General features: G+C 40.4%; 1 protein-coding gene across 18 annotated transcripts in view; it reads right to left on the bottom strand.

Annotated features, from left to right (window-relative positions):
* The window catches only part of FGGY (FGGY carbohydrate kinase domain containing), a 280,468-nt gene that overhangs the window by 99,670 nt on the left and 161,511 nt on the right, over window positions 1-19,287 (bottom strand). For 17 of the 18 annotated variants that reach the window (XR_010833329.1, XR_010833328.1, XR_010833325.1 and 14 more), the window contains one exon: window positions 15,301-15,389. Coding sequence is in view for 12 of the 18 variants with exons in the window: in XM_067001664.1 (XP_066857765.1) it covers window positions 15,301-15,389 (89 nt within the window). In the remaining 6 variants the exon portion in view is untranslated. Of the gene's footprint in view, window positions 1-11,013; window positions 11,026-15,300; window positions 15,390-19,287 lie in introns of those variants that run through there. The other variant, XM_067001678.1, reaches the window with a different exon arrangement.

The raw sequence follows: 19,287 nt of genomic DNA, 5'->3' as shown, positions 1-19,287 counted from the left end.
GCATTCATGTAAAACAAAGGGTAAACTTCTGAGTAAATCACAAAAGGCAAGATCAACACCAACCTTTGGATTGCTGTGTGTTTGCACAAGCCAAACAAAGAGAACCCCACAAAGTAGGACCACAAGCAGTTCTGAAATGGGTCAGAGAGGTGAGTAAAAGCATAGATAACTTTCCATAAAGTAGAAATGGAAAAAAACAGACTATTTACTTCAGTGGGGAGATGAATACAGAAAATAAGGAAGGCTACAGAGTATATAAGTCAGGTGTGCAGGCTTATTACTCCTCAAAATGCAGCAATCAAGGCATTCAAACAAAACATGCGATCATATCATTGAAAAAGGATATGGGCATTATTGGGACCAAAACCTTAAGGAAAAAAAAGATGACTAGATATATGGATGTTTACACTAGTCCCAATCATAACAACAGAGATCAATAATACAAGGGAATATAACCCTCACTACTCAAGCATGATTAAAAAAGAACTTCCCTCCACTAGAAAGTGAACACATTTTTGTCAGTTCTAGGATCCCTCCCTCCTTTTTCCCCTCAGAAACAAGTACTGCTGCCACTGTAAAAGAGAAGTGACTGGACAAAATGAATCCCCACTTTGCCTTGTTACAACAATCAAATAAATCAACAAACAGGTTTCTTGGAAGAGTAGCTAAAAAAAAAATATGTTATGGTTCTCATTTCAGATGCTTAGATCTTATTACACAAGGAAGGTGGACACCAATGGTTTTTACATTCATTTAAATCTTAAAAACAACTTAATCTGGGAATGAACATCCTCAGCGCTCTCAGGGACAGAGCGAACCCTCCCAGGTAAGCCGGGTAATGCCCGAGCTTGCCTTGCACTAAACACTGTGAAAGGTGATGGTTGAACCAGAAGGGTGGAGTTCACCACTGTTCTAAACTGTAATGAACTCTTTCAGGCAGTTCTAACAACTCTAAAATATTTGTCTTTCCCTTTCCTGATACTTGAATTATACTGCAATACTTGAAGAAAATAAACATGCAAATATTGCAAGCACAGAGAAGAATGGACTTACGGTCAATTTAAAATTCCTATACTGGATGCCAGAAAAAAATATGAATGTTCTAGTCTTTCTTTAGTGCCAGGTATCCCTTTAAAGAGAAAAATATGCAAGAATTTCCACGTTTGTGTGGTTTAACAAATTAGGTGATGGAATTAAGATCATGCTTCGTAGAAGCACTGTACATTTTAATGTAAGAGAAATTAAGAACCAATTTTAAAAATGCAATTTTGCATACTTCTATTTATCCAAGAGCTTGGTCCTACTAAGACTTAGGTATGCATAATCTGACCTGAACAGCACCTTTGACGTCAACTGGAACATTTATATAAGGCAGGACACTTGTACGCATGAGCATCCGCAGGGTTGTGGTATACAGGTAGTCCTTACTAACTCCAACAACTAAGTCAGCAATATCAGGTTACACACTCTGCATGATAAAGTCACTTTCCCTAGCGTAAAGTGTTTTGCCCCTTGTCAAAGACAGCAAAAATAAAACGTGCTAATGTTCTAAGATGGCTCTAGAGGTGAAAGGCCAACTTTCACTTCTGCAAGATGCAGACAGACATCCCGAAGTCTCAAATTAACTGAGTTCTCTTGCCCTGACTTGCCATGGATGGTACGAGAATGAAGAGAAGGGACAGCACAAGATCTGCAGCTCTGCGGTAATCAGAGAGATGCAAGCCTGGACTGCAGTAACAAAAAACAGAAATAAACAAACAAACAAACAAGTAAATCTACTTCTAGATCAAAAATTAACAGCAACTGCCACCTAAAAGGCAGCAAAAAAAATTCTGGAAGGACGAAAGTACAATACCATGGGCCAGACCCACAGTACTCTACCTGAAGATGCCCTTGTCATATGGCAAGTGCTGCCAACCAGATTACTCAGCAGGAGCAAGACATCAGATGAAAACTTCTCTGGGTGAACTGACCTTGATATTTCCCAAATGCATGATTCCTTCATACACATTGCCTATTAATTTCCATCAATAGCCTACAGACTGCAAATTGTTTTCTGTGTCATGCAGGACGTCATACTCAAGTCACAAAGTATCTTTCCTGGGATAAAAATGAACAAAAAGTTCAGAGGAGAAAAATCAACAGTTTAAAAAGAACAGTTCCCCAAACATTCATACAACCAACAGCCTGTTCATACCAACATGCCTGGAGAGCAAATAAAGGCCCCAGCCCAACAAAGCACTTAAGCACATGCTTTAACTTTAAGCACGTGCCTAAGTGCTTTGCTGGACATAGGCCCAAAGAAAAGAATGAACACGGTTAACTGAAAAGCCCTTCAGAATTGGAGTGACTGCTTTGTTTTTCCATTAACTCTAGTTGCTAGTAAACACACACACGTGTTCTCAGCATCCTGCCCGATGTAGTTAACCCGGATCACACAAATAGTGATGTGGTACAAGCGATCTCTTTACGTAGTTCCACGAACGGGAAGGCAGGGACCTGGCAGGCACAAGTGGAAGCAGCACCCTCGTGGCTCTGACAGGCAAAGCCATCGAATGCCCCGACCATCGAACTCCCTAAGTAGCTCGCCACCCACGCCTCGCAGTGTCGTTATTCTCCCACATCAAGCTCTGGAAAACACAGCCTGGAGACCTTACAGAGAAGGCACAAACCGCTGCCCTGGGACCGACGGCTCTCCTCGCCCTCTCCCACGTGAGGGAAAGAAACCCAGGCTTGGAGGAGGTCACGCCGACTTCAGGCCTGGGGACTGTGACTGGCTTTTGAAGAGCGCCGCTCCGGCCATTAACAACATTTTTACACGCATCAAGTTTACCTCAAAAAGAAAGTGAAAGCAGAATTCCCTAAATTATCTTAAGCAAAACACTTAAGTTAAAAAAGACAGGAGAGTCCAAACATGGCCTGATGATTAGGGAGGTAGGTGAAGCTGGAATGAAACAATAATAAAAAGCCTAAGAACACATCGTATATTCCTAGCTCTCGAATCATTAAGGCTCCACATGACAGCTCTCACAAGCACTGGAATGGCAAACTCACTCACTTTTAAGCAGGAGTGAAAGTGGTTAAGCCCTAGGACAAATAAGTTGAAAATTTCAGCACAAGTCTGATCTCAGAGAGTTTAAAGGAATGCAGACTGCCCAAAAACACAGCAGCTGTTTGTTTTTTCTGCCACCTTTCCAAGGTTCATGTCTGGAGTGAGGATAAACAGTTCTGAAAAAAAGTTATGTGGAGTTCAGACTTTAAGAAAATAAAATATCAGACTAGCGTTTCTTGCAGAAAGATTAAAAAACCCCAAACCTTAAATTATTCAGCCCTGGAAGTTTTCAGGTAGAACTCTCGGGAACAGAGAGGTAGATGGCTCGAGGCTTCAATATATTAAAATGCTTTCTCTAAACCAGTGTGCATTTTCAAAAGCTTGGCATGATGTGGTTTGCTTGGGCAATATTCCTCCAAGCGGAGTTTCAAATTTAATAAGGTATTCCCTATTGTATGCACATATGTGCACATGCACTTACACACTGACACACACATACTGGGACCCCTTCAGATAAAACAGGTTAATAAATAAATAAATAAATACCAGACAAAGCCCTAGAGATCTTCCTGAAGTGGTTTCTACCAGCACAGTACATATCGTAGTAACAAGGTAATTTGTGCCATGTCATTTTGGACATTCTCTTTCCACTCTCCCTCCTCCTTCCTCTCCCTTTTTTGTTTGTGCTAAAGCAAATGAGCATCAACTTTAAGTAAATAATTAATATGTCTCTTGATAGGTTAGGCAATTAACAATCCCTTGACACCTAACATTTTTAGTAGGTATAATTTTCTTTTGATCCTCATTTAAAGAGACATTACCCTAGAAGAGTTAATAGAAGATTTACTTTGATAGATTGCTGGTGGAGCTAACCCATATAAATAAGGATTGCCTGTGTTGTTACAGGCGTGTCAGAAATAGCAGTAAATTTCAGGCACCACGTTGAGTTTCAACATCTGTTTATGAACTGTCCTTATACACAAAATGAACAGTTGCTACAGAACAAAGTATACAGAGAGTCTGAAACAAACTGGGATCCATTTAGAAAGCTCTCCCATCACAGTCATACCTGGTGCTAGCGGGGTCACCGTGAGGATCGGGGAACACTGAAGAGCTCTCATTTGTCTGAGACACACACGTGCCCACTCGTCCATTCCCCCCCAGACAAACAACCATCATCCGACATCACAAAAGATGATGTTCATTAAGGAGACTAATGTCCTTGTATACAAGGACAAACCAGCATCAAAATCCCCCGAGTACAGGTTCATGGAAGGAATGGCAAAAGATGGAAGCTACAGGAAAACAGCTTTCTGTACATTTTGTGGGACTTTCTCCCCCCTCACATAACTTTTCACTGAACATAAAAAAAAAAAAAATCCTGTTGTGCAGACCCAGCCTCACCCCTCAGAAGAAGGAGTTCACCTTGGAAAACGAGGATGGAAGGAGAAGACAAGATCTTAAAAATTTCCAACTAGTGAACGAAACTTGGAGTTACTTCCTTCATCCTAAAAGTGTATTACATATGCATGAGCACAAGTGGGTTTGGAGGCGGGGTTTTGTTCATTTTTGGATGGTTGGTTTTGGTTTTGTTTGTTTTTGAGTAAAACTAGCATATCTTTGCACATCCTCAGGTAAGTTTTCCCCAGGCAACCTATGTGGTATGAAGGACCCCAAAACCCTCTTTCTCACTGACAAAAATTCCTTGCACACGGGTGTTAGAGGCCATCACACGGCTCCCTTCCATGACCTCCCTCCTACACTACCACACGCTGGCACGGGGAGCCTGGGGGTCCCGGCGGGGGCCCAGATGTGGGACTGTGAGCTGCCTGCACCCCCCGGGTAACGCAGGGGCAGGCGCTGAGGAATGCTAGCTGTTCCCAAAGCCCCACGCAGCGAGAGCAGAAGGGCACATACATACCGCAGAGCACCAGCAAGTTCATAACTCAGGCTGACAAGTCTGAGATAGCAGATAACTACATGAACCAAAATAAAATGGACAAACATGGGCTTTGACTTAGATTAGCAGCTCCAGAGGCAACTTAAGGCTGAATGTAGGTAATCTGAGATACTAAAATACAACAAAATAATCAAAGTTGCTCATTCCTCTCTCTCTAAAATCTAAATATTCCCTGAAGCCAGCTAATACTGAAAGACAAAATGTAGAACTTCCTCCATTCACTTTAAAATGAAGCTAAAGACATGGCAGAACCTTAAGTTTTAACTATCCTATCCATAGGAGAATTAAGTTTCCTATGCATACAGGGTCTAGCAACCAGTATGTGTAACTCTGGTGCACCATGCTGCCAATCATTCTTGCTTCACCTATTTCTCTCAAGTCAGACCGTCAGAATCCTACCATCGAAATTTAATTAAAGAAGGTAGTAAGAAAACAAACAGCCTTTCTTGGAATGTCTTTGATACTGTAAGCACAAATACATTTCATTCACTGAAAACTGGATTACAACCTCTCATCTAATGAGCAGCTTGATGGAACGGCTCCGGAGTAAAGAGAGAAGGGAACAAAAAACCAAATCCTTGGCGATTTCATATAACACATTATACATGTATATAATACTGGGCTCGCTATCTGGGAACATCAATTTGCTACAATAGAAGTGTTCGCTATCTTAATGTAAGCAGAAGGCACAGCCAGGCACATCGAATCAATAACCAGACCTTACTGAAAGTGGCAGATGGGCTACCACAAAGCAGAAATGGCAGCACACACACCTAAAAGTGTTTGCCTTCTTTAGACGTGTTCTTGAAGGCACTGTACCAGTGACCTAAGATGATTTTTATATGCAGATGACAGGTCAAGCATAAAAGTACACCATTTTAAAGGTTACAGCGCTGGCAAAAAAATCGTATCACCACTATGGACAAAGAATCACTTTCTTTTGAAGTCTGAGCTGTCAGGATATTTACATTTCACAGTTAAAAGGCTCCTCTCTGGACAATATGAATGCTAAAACAAACAAGAGGAAAGGTCCTATGTAAGCTAATGCTACTTTAAAGAGATAATGTAAATCAACCCTGACATCATCAGTGTCATCCTAAAGCACGAGGAGAATTTCCAGTGAAAGTTACTAACATTAAACAGATTTAGATAGCCAGCCAACAAAAATAAAGCAAGCATATAAGTAGACTGCCTTCCAGTCCAAGACTGTTGTTTCAACCATGTATTACAGTGAAAGGGATAGGAGGAACGCTCTGGTGGTGAAAAGCATTTGTTTGGTAAGTCTGGAGGAAGAATTGGTCCAGAATAAATAATTTATAGTATGAACTGTAAAAATACGTATGTAATTTGTAACTGCAAGTTAGCCAGAAAGCTGGACACACAGCTAAACGCTTAGAGAAATCTTACCCTTCAAATTACATAGCTGTATTCCCATATACAAAATAATAATGCCACCTTTTAGTTAAGAAGGCTAGTTATAAGGCTGAACCAGTTAAGACTCTTTTACATATACGATATTACAGAAGAGAATTTTTTTTTTAAAGGATGCCCTTATGGAACAAAAGTTTAAGTGAGTTTTAATACTTTTAAGCACTTTATGTACTCAATACAATGCACAGACTTCATGTTACATAGTTTTCTTTTCCTTCTTTGGATGAGAACATTTTTGGAATGTTATTGTTTTCAGGGGGTGGTTTTTAAGAAGTTCCCGTGAATACATGCATTATACATGTGCTCACTGGAACACTGCTGGGGCTGTAAATGACCCAAGAGTTCCGCAGTACGGCTATTTTCTTATCTGGTTCACATTTAGGCAAGAAAGCAATATTTGCACACTTCTTGCTGAACGGAGACCCAATTTCACAAGGGACAAGGGCCTTGCATGGGGCTTTCCACAACGTTTCATATAAGCACGAGTTCAAAGAAGGTGACATTGTTTATAGCATGTCTTGTACCACGGGGGTCTGATCTGTGATGTTCTCAGAAGCTAAAGCAAAAGAAACGTACACTCTGAACTCCTGGCTTAAAAAATAAGTAAATAAATAAATAAATGAATAAGTAAGGAAAAAAAAAAAGGAAGAAGAGACCTGAAACACAAAAAGCCCTTATGTGGTTTCAGCCTTGTCTTTCCTCAGAATTTTAGGCCCTCAGACCACAACCTCCTTTAATATCCCCCCAGCTTCAGTGAAACACAGTTATGCAGTGCTGCCACCATTACTTAGCAAGTCAACAAGCTGGATCTGAAAGACTCCTAGCCATCTCTTTGCAAACGTTATTAAGGGAAGATTATTATCTGACCCTCCGAGAAGCCAGTAATTACAGTGTTCATGTGTATACTGCTTCTGCACAGGATCAACAATGAAAGGGTTGTTTAAACTCAGCTCCTTTGCCTTGATGGAAAACTTTGTGTGTACCACTCTTCAGCTCAAGTAAATGTTAATGACTATTTTGGAAAAATAAAAGACTGAAACATTTTCTGATGTACCATAGCATACTTAGGCTGCTTATGATGTAGGATGTTGCATTTTGAAACTGCAGAAGTAAGACCTGTAGCAGCAATTAATATATGAACCCCAAATTTTATTTTTAAAAAGTGCTGGCGAATGTCTTAACCATTGCACAGACGCACACACACACACACACTCTCAAACTACCACACTAGGCAAGATCAGAGCTTAACAGCCAACAAAACACACATTCAATCCCTGAGCTCATTTTCCTGAAATAGAAAACTACATATGTTTCTCAAATTTCACATCAAGCCACTGCACAGCCCGAACTGCAGGGGAGACCAGAGCCAAGCCTGCCTTTGGGCTTGGGGGAGTAAGGACCTGAAAACAAGATGATTCCTCCCCTATCGCCGCACTTCTCGGCCACAATCTAAGCTTACAAACACCCCCGTTTAACAGCATTTCTAGCGGGGGTTGCTTATCAAGCAGTCTTTGCTTTGTCAAATTAAGACGCATTGCCTTGGATTAGTGAGACTCCCTGAGTTCAAAATGACTTCATGGTTGGCTCAGAGTTCACTGTCTCTGTGGCAGGGTGCCAGTAATACATCTACTACCGCGCCTGCCCCCAATCCTTTTCTATACTGACCTGGCTGACTCTTTTTTTTCTTTTTTTTTTTTTTTTAGCAGCAAAGGAACACAATAGAAAACTAAATGCTAGATGGTGTCGCAGCTAATTAAGAACCTTAACATCTTTAAAAAAAATAATTGGAGTAGTAAATATTTGAAGATGTGAATTGAGATCTCTGAAACGCGACGTCTCGATGTATGTCAAAGCTGCTGCAGAGGGACAATGCAGGTTTTCTTCGCTGTGCAGATACAGTTAGACACTATGAAGGGCTCCTGTTCTTGTGGAAAACACATTAAGTTTCTCTTGCTAATATTTTGTAAAGGGCATTTGTACAACAACAATAGCTAAAGCTTCCTGTTTGCCTGTATGCTTCCTGGCTAACATTAACGAGACCTGCTAACAATTTTCGTATTTAGCACACAGAGCTCTTTCAGACGACTCTGACCCAAGGACATGCCGTTTTTAAATTAATCATTAAAAAGAAAATATCTAGCAGTAATGGCTCACATTGCACCTGCCCTTCACATTCCTGATCATTTTTGCAGCTACACACTTCCTATTTTCTTACACTGCATCAGTCTGTGTGTCACCAGTCTCCAAAGAACATGTTTTGAATTTATTAAAAGCCTGATAGAAGTGGAATTCTCTCTTGTTTGGCAAAGATACCGTCGCAGGGACACTTGCTATTGGCTTCAGGACAGGAAATTCATGGTACTTTGTTTGTCCAATCCACAAAAACACCATCCCTCCCCTCCCTACCAGCCCTTCAAGATAATTCTCCCTTCTCCAGAGATTTCTCCAAACAAGTCTGCAAGTCTGAAGGCTTGGGTTTCATAAACAGGACATAAAACCCGAGTGCAAGTCAGGATACTGTCACCGTCACATGGACCGCAGTGCTGATCAGGAAACATTCCCTAGCCCCTCTCTTTCCAGAGAGAGGCCTAATTTTTAGACTGGGCATCTTCTGAAGTTGGTACGAAATATAAACAAGAAGTCAAACACCAGAATCCCAGCCAAAGGGTATACATTAGTCACGGCCCAGCTAGGAAGGAAGGGAAGGGCGGCTGGCCCCAGGAATATGGTGTCTGCGCTGCTCCAGTTACCACAGCTCAATAACCAGGATTGCTCAATCCCTTAAAAAGACACAAGCGTCCTTCAGATAATCATTTAACTTACATTAGCTTGTTTCTTCTACACACCTCTAAATATAAGCTCCTCTTCCGAATTCTCTCTCCTTTTGAAGTTCCTAGCCCATCTGGATAAAATGCTTGGTGGGGACTCCACTAATCACAGTGACAAAATCGCTGTGGAAGGAAAAGTGATAAAACAAGGGGAAAAGAAGCAACCTCGTAACAGTATATGTATGCATCAGTTTAACAGATGAAAAACAAACATATGAATGAGTAAGAATCAAATCCTCAAAGGTATACAGTTGCCTAAACACCTGCAAAAATTCACTTCTACAAATCACAGAGGTGACATGACAAAGCAGACTCGAATCTGGGTTCCTGGATTCAAAAGCACCTTCCTAGCTTTAATGTTTTATCACAAGCTCCCAGCACTGCAGTTCAGCAATGGACCATATTCTCCTCCTATTTATCCCAGCACACTCTGCATCAATCCCACTAACATCACGAGTTCTCTGGATTTAAATCAGTACAACAGAGCCATCCTTAGCCCTAACAATAAGCAAGTGGGAAGAGGTTATAAATAAACCTTTAGGACTTAATCACTGCTTAATGTAAAGAGTCAGCTATTTAAATGTACGTGAACCAAGACACCAGCCTCCTTCTCGTAAATGAAGGAGAAGGAAAAAAAAAGTCATGGTATTTTCCTACTGAAAAAATATTGTATATTAAAAAGATACTCCCCCCTCCATTACACACATAAATAGCCTATAACTAGTTATGTGGTTCATCTATTTTTGATTTTTTTTTTAAGAACTACAGCCATTTGTGTTTAAGTTTACAGCCTTCAATTACTATAACAATATGAACTTCTTTCCTATAAAACTGATTTTCTCTGAAGAAACTCATGACTCTGAGATCTATGTTGGATGTAGATAATTTACAAAAGATTTCCCAACAAAACATCTCTGTTATATCATTTTCCCTGGAGTGAACGCTAGCAGTTGAAGACTGACTGGACAAATATTTCCACAGGAGAATCATTTGGGTCAATACTCATACATGAGATGAAGTCTCTACTAGTTAATAAATTACCTTCCCCAACTATTAACATGTTTGGAGTGTAAGCACATTAATAAAATTCTTTTGCATAAATATTCAGCTTGTTCCTACTTTTTTCTGCAACTTTGGGAGTTTCCTTAAAAGAGTTCTAAGTGTCTGACTTCTTCACTCATTCTGGCACTTCTCATTTGCGAACTATTTGCCAACATTTTCTTTAATTTTCTTTTTCTTACTGAATTGTTCCTCCTCATCCAGTGGCTTATTGCACATTGGATACTCTCCACTTCAGTTACCGTCAAGCCTGACATTCCTACCTGTGCTTCCAAAACCTTCCCCACTCTCTTTGATTACAGCTCATCTTGAACCACGTAAATCCAGTAAGGACTACCTAGTTTTCCAGGGAGCGAGTTGCTTGTGACTGGAAGTGTCCTCAAGCAGAATGCTGGACCTCAATGCACATGACCTTTGAGCAATTTGTGTGGGAATTCTACCTGTGGCAACAGCTTAGCCATAGTCTTGTCCACAGAGTAATCCTTCATGAGACTTCAGAAATACAGCAAAATTGTAGAAGTGCATCTCTAATACAAATCCTCCATCCACAACGCAGTAACTTCTAACTACAGCAGGTATGTATTTAGATTTTATTAAGATAGCTTCATCCAAAATACCATATAAAGGAAAAGTTATCAGAGGTTATAGACGGTGGGTGGAAGATAGCAATGAGTCACACTCACCATGAGTAAAAGTGCTGAGCCTCTGAAAAGCACTGCTAACATGTCTGTGAAAAACCAGCTCTCTTCCTCTCCCCAGCAGCACTTGTGCAGTAAGACAACTGAGTACTCAAGTGGCCAAACCAACGCTCACTGCTGCAGCCCTGGGGGGGCAGGAAATGTTCCAAAGGTTAACTAGAGAGACGTCGGTAACACTTCTTAATGCAGAACAGCATCTGGATCATTCAGAACAACCGCACGGTATTTCACCAACCCAAAGGAGCAATAATATAAAATGAGTATTATAATAGGGAATATTGCAGGTGATCTTTTAAGACCAATGGGAATCATCAATTTGGAACTCATCTTTTGCAGCTCATGTGTTGATGCTGTTCACTGAGACATACAGCAATTTCAAGGGGAGTAGGTAAAAATCTGAGTATATTTGAGTCCCTATCTTTCAGGTAAAAAACATTTAGTGCTTACTATATATCCGCTGGAAAAAAAATTCCCTTGGCAACAAGGCAGTTCAAGCCAGCACAATCATCTGAAAGTGAAAGACAAACGATTTCATACTCCAAAATACTTATCAAGAACTGTCTTCAAATACTTCAAATCCTGATCACACACTACTTGGAGCACTGAGCAATCTCAGTGAAGCCAAACAGGCTACACATAGTTTTTAAATGTTAAAAACATACAAGATGTTTTGAACGGACACTTCAAAATGTAAAGAAGCAAGAGTAATAGTTTCGATGCATGCAGAAGTCTCCTACATAAGTGCACCTGCAACTGCTTTGATTCTAGTAGAATACCCACCACCAAAACAGATTAAAAAACTATGTATCTTTTACCAGGGCCATGTAATGTGTGATTCACAATGACTAACACTGTGCCTTGCCCTGTGAATAGGCTCCTTTGTGCTCAAGGGGAGAAAAGGTGGTAAGAATCTTACACTTGTTAATTCCCACTTCCACAGAATTATGAACATATGCAGGATGAATTACTTCACCAAACTACATGGAAATTCTCAAGAAACAGGTGTGCGCAAGGGAGAGCAGAGGATGGAAAAAAAGTAGGTTTAATTTCAACAAAACATTTCTTGTCCTTATTTTCCTATTTCTTCACCTTTGTTACCATATAAGACATTCCACTAGAGCCAAAACAATCATCTTAATGTGGGGGAGCACACATTAAAGCAGCAAAGGAGGATGTGCAAGGAACTATTTTATCCGAAATAGAAAAAGGTTGAACCAAAGGGGGAGATGAAAAACAAAACCAAACACACACACGCCACTTTCTCCAGAAAGTCTTTTCCCTACATTCCTCTCTCCCTTACAACATTCATCAGTACTGTCAAAAACTTCTGGAATAATCAAAATGGCATTTCCAAGGAAATAGACTCGCCACTAATAATTCAGTCAGCTCTAATTTGGAGTACAACCTTCTGCAGTATTTTTTTTTTCTTTGAGAAGAGATTCTCTGCCTCACCTCCAGAAAGCTACAGCTACGAACACAGAGCCAAAGCGAGGTGGGACCAAGGAGCTGGAGTTACCCGCGAGCCCTCCCTTCCACATCTACTTTCAGAGCAACAGCACCTGGGCTTCACTGAGGTCTGAATGCCAGGGGACAGTGCAAGCCACAACTGCTGGACCACATTAAGTGCACAACACTATTTTTATTTCCCTCATCCTTCTCTTCCCTCCCCCAAAACTCACAAATTAACGCTGTCCCTGAATTGAAGGGATCCATAAGGGACAGTGGACAATAACTCTGTTACCATGCTCTAAGCTCCCATGTACCCCTTCCTAACTTCCTTTTAAAGCCTCCTGCCATACATTTTGGTTGCATACAAAAGCTACCGAGGAGGCTGAAAATTTTCATCCCAGGAATTCAGACTGTACCCCTGTACAGGTTAAACCAGCACTAGAGAATACAGTCTTTAGTTCATAAGATCTGTTTGCTCCACCCCAAGTTCCCAGGAGGAATTAGGGTCCTGCAGTGCTGGGCATTGACAACATACCCGAGAAAACCCCTGCTCCTCCCCAAAGACCTCACAGAAATTACAGCCACTGACAGGTACATGCAGCAAACAGATGACAAATATTACACTGGAATAGCAACCACCAGGCATGGCACACCGACTGTGTAATTCTAGCAAGAGTTTTGCAAAAACCACAGCAGGTGGGAATTTTCAGGAATGTGTAAAAGGAAGATGATAAACAGCTTCACTGTCCTGAGCACAGTTATCCTCTTCTCCATCCAGATTCCCCAGTGCTGCAGCATCCGTTGTTAGCAGCGATCCCTTACTTCTGCAATTCAGATAGCTGCCCCGCCAGCGTAACTCCTGTACTTCGATATAACCATTCATTTCCCAACAGCTAAAGAATTAGCTGTAATAACAGCTACATCTTTAAGGCTGCAGGAAGGCACTGCTGTTCTTTTCCATCAGCTCTCACACTAGGTTGGAGATTAAGAGAGATGGAGAGAGAAAGAGAGAACAGAGAGGGGGATTTCTTTTACACATTACAGCTGCCACCGTTAAACCCAGGATGGACAGAGCATGCCATGGGGCAGGGAGGGCTCTGGGAAGAGCAAGAACTCTGTTCATCAGTGCTAGGGATCCCTCTGCTCAAGCAAGACATGAATTCTCTTTCAAGTACATCACCATTCCCTCTGAAACTACCTCGCTTCCTTTAACAACACATTCCAAATGACATTTGACTGCAAGTTCACATGGACTGTACGCTATTTTGGCTTCTTTGGCCATCAGCACAGGGTGATCATTTATTGATTTACCCACACATTTCATCCCATCTATTAACATCCATCTGGCCACAAGGCCAAACTGAAACTGTGTTTGGAACAGTGTTCTAACCAGTGTCCTAGCCAGGTGTAATACAACGGCTCTCCTACCACATGTTGGAGAAGATAAAGATGTTTCCGCCACGTTCTGCTAAACAGAACTATTACAAGACAAATTGCAAAACTCCGTAACCACATACAAGTTGTATTTAGGCATACCTATTTGCCGGGCCATCACATCCCCCCAGCTACCTCAAAAAGGCTCTCTTTAGGACAGGAAACTTGTTTTCTCCCACACAACTGTGCCAAAATTTGAGAAGCACTTGATCTGTAGCACCCTTAAACTGTTTATAGAAAAAAGGCAGTTGCCCTTCTCCACCTAGTCCCCTGAGCACAGGGTGCTAGTTCTAAATCAAAGTCTCGAGTGTTTTCACAATACAGAGGCCCCGCATGGCACATCCTCTGGGAGCCTGGGATTTAACCTCCTGAAATTAGAGTTGGGTCAGGTGAGAAGTCAGCCTAGATTGCAAGATCTCTGGGGTGAGATTTGTTCCCTTGTTACACAGTTCACAGCCACACGGCATAGGAATCTGACTAAACTTGAGATACTATCTTTCAGCTGAAAGCTACTAAGAGTTTACGAAAAACATTTTTTTTAATATAAGTTAAACTTGCACTTTCCTGCTATATAATGCAAAACATTTACCAATAGGTGCCTATTATGGAGACTGACTAGGGAGAAAGAAAGCACTCAAACAAAAAGAACTGTGTCTGATGTGCAGGCATCTTCCACTTCTGGAGACTAAAGCTAGCCTGTAACCAGTTGTCATTTTAGACTAGTTTTCGCACAGTTACAACTCCACAAAGTGCAGTGGAAATATCTGTGAACTGCACAGAGCTGGGTGTGGAATTGGGCCATAAGACTTGTTTTATTTTTTTTTTAACCAATTAACACTGTACCTCACTTTTCACATGGATTTGTTCATCTGCAAATGCATCACTTGTACTGAAGTCACTCTAATCAAGACTTTAAAGGGCTTCTCTCAAAAGGTACTGATAAATTGCTCAGCAAGCGCTCTAGGGAGCAATAGAGCTGCCATGTTTTACACTGAAGCAACCATTTTTAGAAAGATTTTACCAGATGCCCACCATACAGCAAAGTACTTTGTTTCAGTTCTTAGAAAGTCAATAAATTTGTCAATAAAAACAGATTTCAAAGCATATTTCACAGTAACTACAGCAATCATATTTATGTTCCAAAATGGGGTACAAGACCAATTAACCAACAGTTGTAGCAACATACTCTATCTGTGAATTACACTGCTCACAGGAACAACTGTGTTCAGGAATGTACAATGGAAGCAGGAGATGGGTTCAAGATGTTTTGGAGCAGGCAATTACAGACAGATGTATATAACAGCATGTCCAGTCAAAATGAATTAAAGCAGAAACATAGATAAGAAAATAGACTAAGAAGACCAAATCATAATGTTATAATTAACATACCTTGCAGTAACACCTGTGGCTTTCCAAGATAGGAAATCTGGAAGATCAAAGAAGTAGCCTGCCTTCTCCCAGCATGATTCTTGCAAGTTCTAACAAAAAAATAAATAAAAAAAATAGAAACAGATATTAGAGACCAGACATGATCACGTCCTTATTTTAACAAAATTAATAAACCTGCCAGTTGTGTAAAAATGACAATCTTCCCAAATCCAGTATTCTGATCTCTCTCTAGATTCCCACTCTACTCACTTTGCAGCAATTTACTGCCTGAAGAACTGAGTCCTTCCCCCACCAGGGACTGATCATAAGAAAAAAGTTTCCCAAGAAGACTTCATGGAGGCACATGTTTCAGATCAATAACGTGGGCTCTTTCAGTTCCCAGTCAGCTGCTTAATGTCAGAGCAGTCTCAAAATCACAAAAAACACGAATACCTCTGTAAGCACCAGAACAAACCTTTCTAGTCTATCTGGCCAGTCGATCAAAGCTTGCAAGGACCTGTAAGCTTCCAGTGAAGCTGGTTTTCCCCACAGCTAGGACGTTCAGGAGCTCTCAACTGAATGGATGAACCGGTAACAATCAGCTTCAACGCCACACTACAACCTTACAGTTGCCATCAAAGCATACAGATAAATTCACACTAACAACCAACAAAAGTGTGCAAACTCTGCCTCTCTGTAAAATTTGGTTGAAATGAGTACCAAAATACAAAGCAGCATGAATGCCCAGGATCCCAGTTGAGAAGAGGTCCAATGCTATTTCTCCAGCTGAGGGAGTAGGTGAAGATGATTGCAGACGATGATTAGGGGAATTATACCCATAAGCTCCCAATAGCCACACGACATTTGCAAGCTCCTAAAGAACTTCTACCAAGAGAGATCATCTACACAGAGTTTGGTGCTGGTATCAAGAGGATGATCAATGGCAAGGAAGTTCCCCTAAGAGTAACGTCCCGTGGCAGTGCAGCTTTGCCCTGTCCTGCATCACCACAGTAGCACCCAGTGACCACCACTGACCTCAGTGTATTGAGATAACTAGGAAATACCAAAACAAACCAAAGACAGCGCTGCCAGCCACAGGGTTGACGAATCAGACTTCCACGGAAAGAGAAGATTGCTTTAAAAAATCTCCACTGCCTTTTTAAATAACTGAAACAGTGACAAGTTGGCTCACTAAGACCACCACATCCTAGCTGGGGTCTTTTGGGCATGGAGCCCTGCCAGTTTCAGCAAAAACACAATTCAGGTCAACAGTTGCATCTAGCAAGTTACAGCAGAGCTAGAGGGGTACTTCAGAAATGCGTAAGACGGAAAATTACGTGGGTCTTCATCTCTACACAAGAAATCTGAGGGATGATTTATTTGCCTTATTGTCTTTTAGCTTTCAGGTCCTACTGTTTTCATCTACTCTCCGTCAGTTCAGGACAAAACTCTTGCACAAGATTCCAGATGAAGAGCATTTTTTTAAAAAGTGAAAGTATTAAACACTAAGAGTCTCAATAGCACAAGCTTTTGAGCGACAAAACAAAAACCAAACAACCCTGTAAGAATCTGTGGTACACAGCTGGATAGGAGGCTAAACTATTTTAGCAAAGTTTCTAATAGCTTTGTTATTATGATTTTAATTTCAAGGCTTTTTTTTTCCAAATTATTCAATAAATTGTCAATAAGTAGCAATGAAAAATTAAATTATTTGCATTATGAAAGCTGCCATCCATTTTCTGTAGTGAAAGTGAAGGTACATGATGAATTAAAATAAAAGGTAATTCAATTTTAAGAAATACAATTTCCTTTTAACTTAACTCAGATGCTAAGCTATTTCAAACCAAAATCTTATAAGTTCCAGAAAGTTACTAAAATGGAATCTATGAATTCCAAAAACCAAATTGCAACTGGGTAGGTACAAAAAAGCAAAATTTTGTTTTGTTTTGGATCATGAAAAGAATCCATCTTCTTTGAGTTTAGCTCTTCAAAAGCTTCTCTAATTTACTGGCTTCTTACTGAATTCAAAAAATAATGAATGATCCAGTTGCAAACTTTTAACAAAAAACATACAAGCATTGGATGCCTGTTCCAAATCACTTGGGTTTAGCTTATCTGCCAGATGTGTGTTGCTGCTGCTCACATCAAAATTTGACTTTTTACGTGAATGCACAGGTGCTCCCAAGTTTAATACGCAGGTCATTCAGCCTCTTTTGATCATATAAACCATTATGTATTGGTAAATAGTCTTTAAGTAACAACAGAAGTAGATTGGCCTTTAATGTTAATCATAAAAGAAAACAGATTAAGAATAACTGTCCACTTCAAGCAAATCTGTTTTATCAAAGATGTTCCCTGGATCTTTATTCTACTGCTTCAGGAATTCCCAAAAGCCACATGTTAGTGACACTGAAGTATTTTGTTTCATGAACATCCAAATGATTCATTCTTTGCCATCTCGATGCTTTGTCATCACTAATTAGCACAGACAAAAAAAAAATGGCATGTCCTGATGCTTTTTCCAAACAAACTGAAAAGTCTCCACGTTTTCGACACTCACTGAAGTTAATTCTAATTTATTTTCACTCGCAGTCAGAAATTTGTGACCACATTAAAAGCACTGTGGAAAAGATCCAGGAACGTTCCCAGTGCTGTATTCATATCCTGCGACTCACCCTCCAAACTCACTTGTAAAGAAACTAATTCAATCCTTCTATTTTTGAGAGGTTCTCATGGATTCCTCTTTCTTCACTGCCATATTTAAAACAATAAAAATGAACAAACAAACAAAAAACCTACACCTCTAAACAATAACTTTTTGAAATCCTCATAGATGATCTTGAATATCTGTGGGCAGTGAGTTCAAGAATTACAAAGTACAGTGTCTGTTAATATTCCTAAACAAGAAGGATAAAAGTAGAGTGAGGGACTGGCAGAACTGCTATGTAGGGCAGGAAAGGTCTTCACTGTCCATTCCTTGACAAAAGTCCAAAGATCACCACGAAGCCATACTGCACAATTCTGTGTTGTGTTACATGTATTTGTTCACTTCTTCACTGGACTGAAAATACATACATAAGCAGAACATCACGTGAGCTCCAGTATCGAGCAGTTTTTTGGAGATACCTACAGGAACGTTGTGCTTAAGAATAAAGAAAGGAACTTTCACATTTTCATTTGCCTGGTTTGTTGAGGTAGTCTGATTTCTGATTTCTGATTTCTACCGTTACAGGGTACTTTATTTTCTTGTAAAAAGAAGTAATCTACAGATATCTAATGTCAGTGAAAAAGCTTTTTCCCCCCACCAGAAGTAAAATGCATATATAAACACCGAAGCTCTGCAGACTTTCATTATTGCTAATACAGATTAATATGAATCAAAAGAACTTAGATGTTATTACAGACAGCCTTTGCATCTGAACCCTGTTGACCACAGGAATAACTCAAGATGGGCTAGCAGCAAAACAGGATTTAGCACAGGGTATTGGTCTGTATTTCATGGTTACTTGTAAGTCAAAACCCACAAATTCAAAAATCATCCCTAACTGGTGTGTTAGAAACCTAGATTAAAAGGAGGGGGACAAGAAAAAAAAAAAGAGGTTTTTACAGTTAGTGTAAAAAAGAAAGCTGGCATGAGCATTCCAGATCCATATCAGGTCAAGATCTAAGTCATCTGAAAAATCAGAGAAGAAAACATTCACTGAAGAACAGCCTGCTTTTACCAATTCAACCCGAAATTTGAAACGAAATCTCCCAGGCAATCTGTAACAGTAAGCTATGTAGTGTGTCAGTCTCTCTTCTTCTCAGTTACAGAAAACAAACATGCATTGTGTCAAGGAAGAAAAAGAACGACTGAAGACAATGCACACACTCATGAGGATATAAGAAACTGATGTCCCACACCCTACTCCAATTCAGACAAAGCAAGAACTTGGGGCTTGGATCTCCCATGCTTCAGATCAGATGCCAAACCATGCCATAGAGCTACTCTGATACCCAAGATAAGCT

Source organism: Anser cygnoides, chromosome 8, assembly GCF_040182565.1.
Source record: "Anser cygnoides isolate HZ-2024a breed goose chromosome 8, Taihu_goose_T2T_genome, whole genome shotgun sequence".
In the NCBI taxonomy this organism is placed as follows: Eukaryota; Metazoa; Chordata; class Aves; order Anseriformes; family Anatidae; genus Anser; species Anser cygnoides.
The sequence above is the reverse complement of the archived record's forward strand: the minus strand, read 5'-3'. Positions and strand labels throughout refer to the sequence as shown.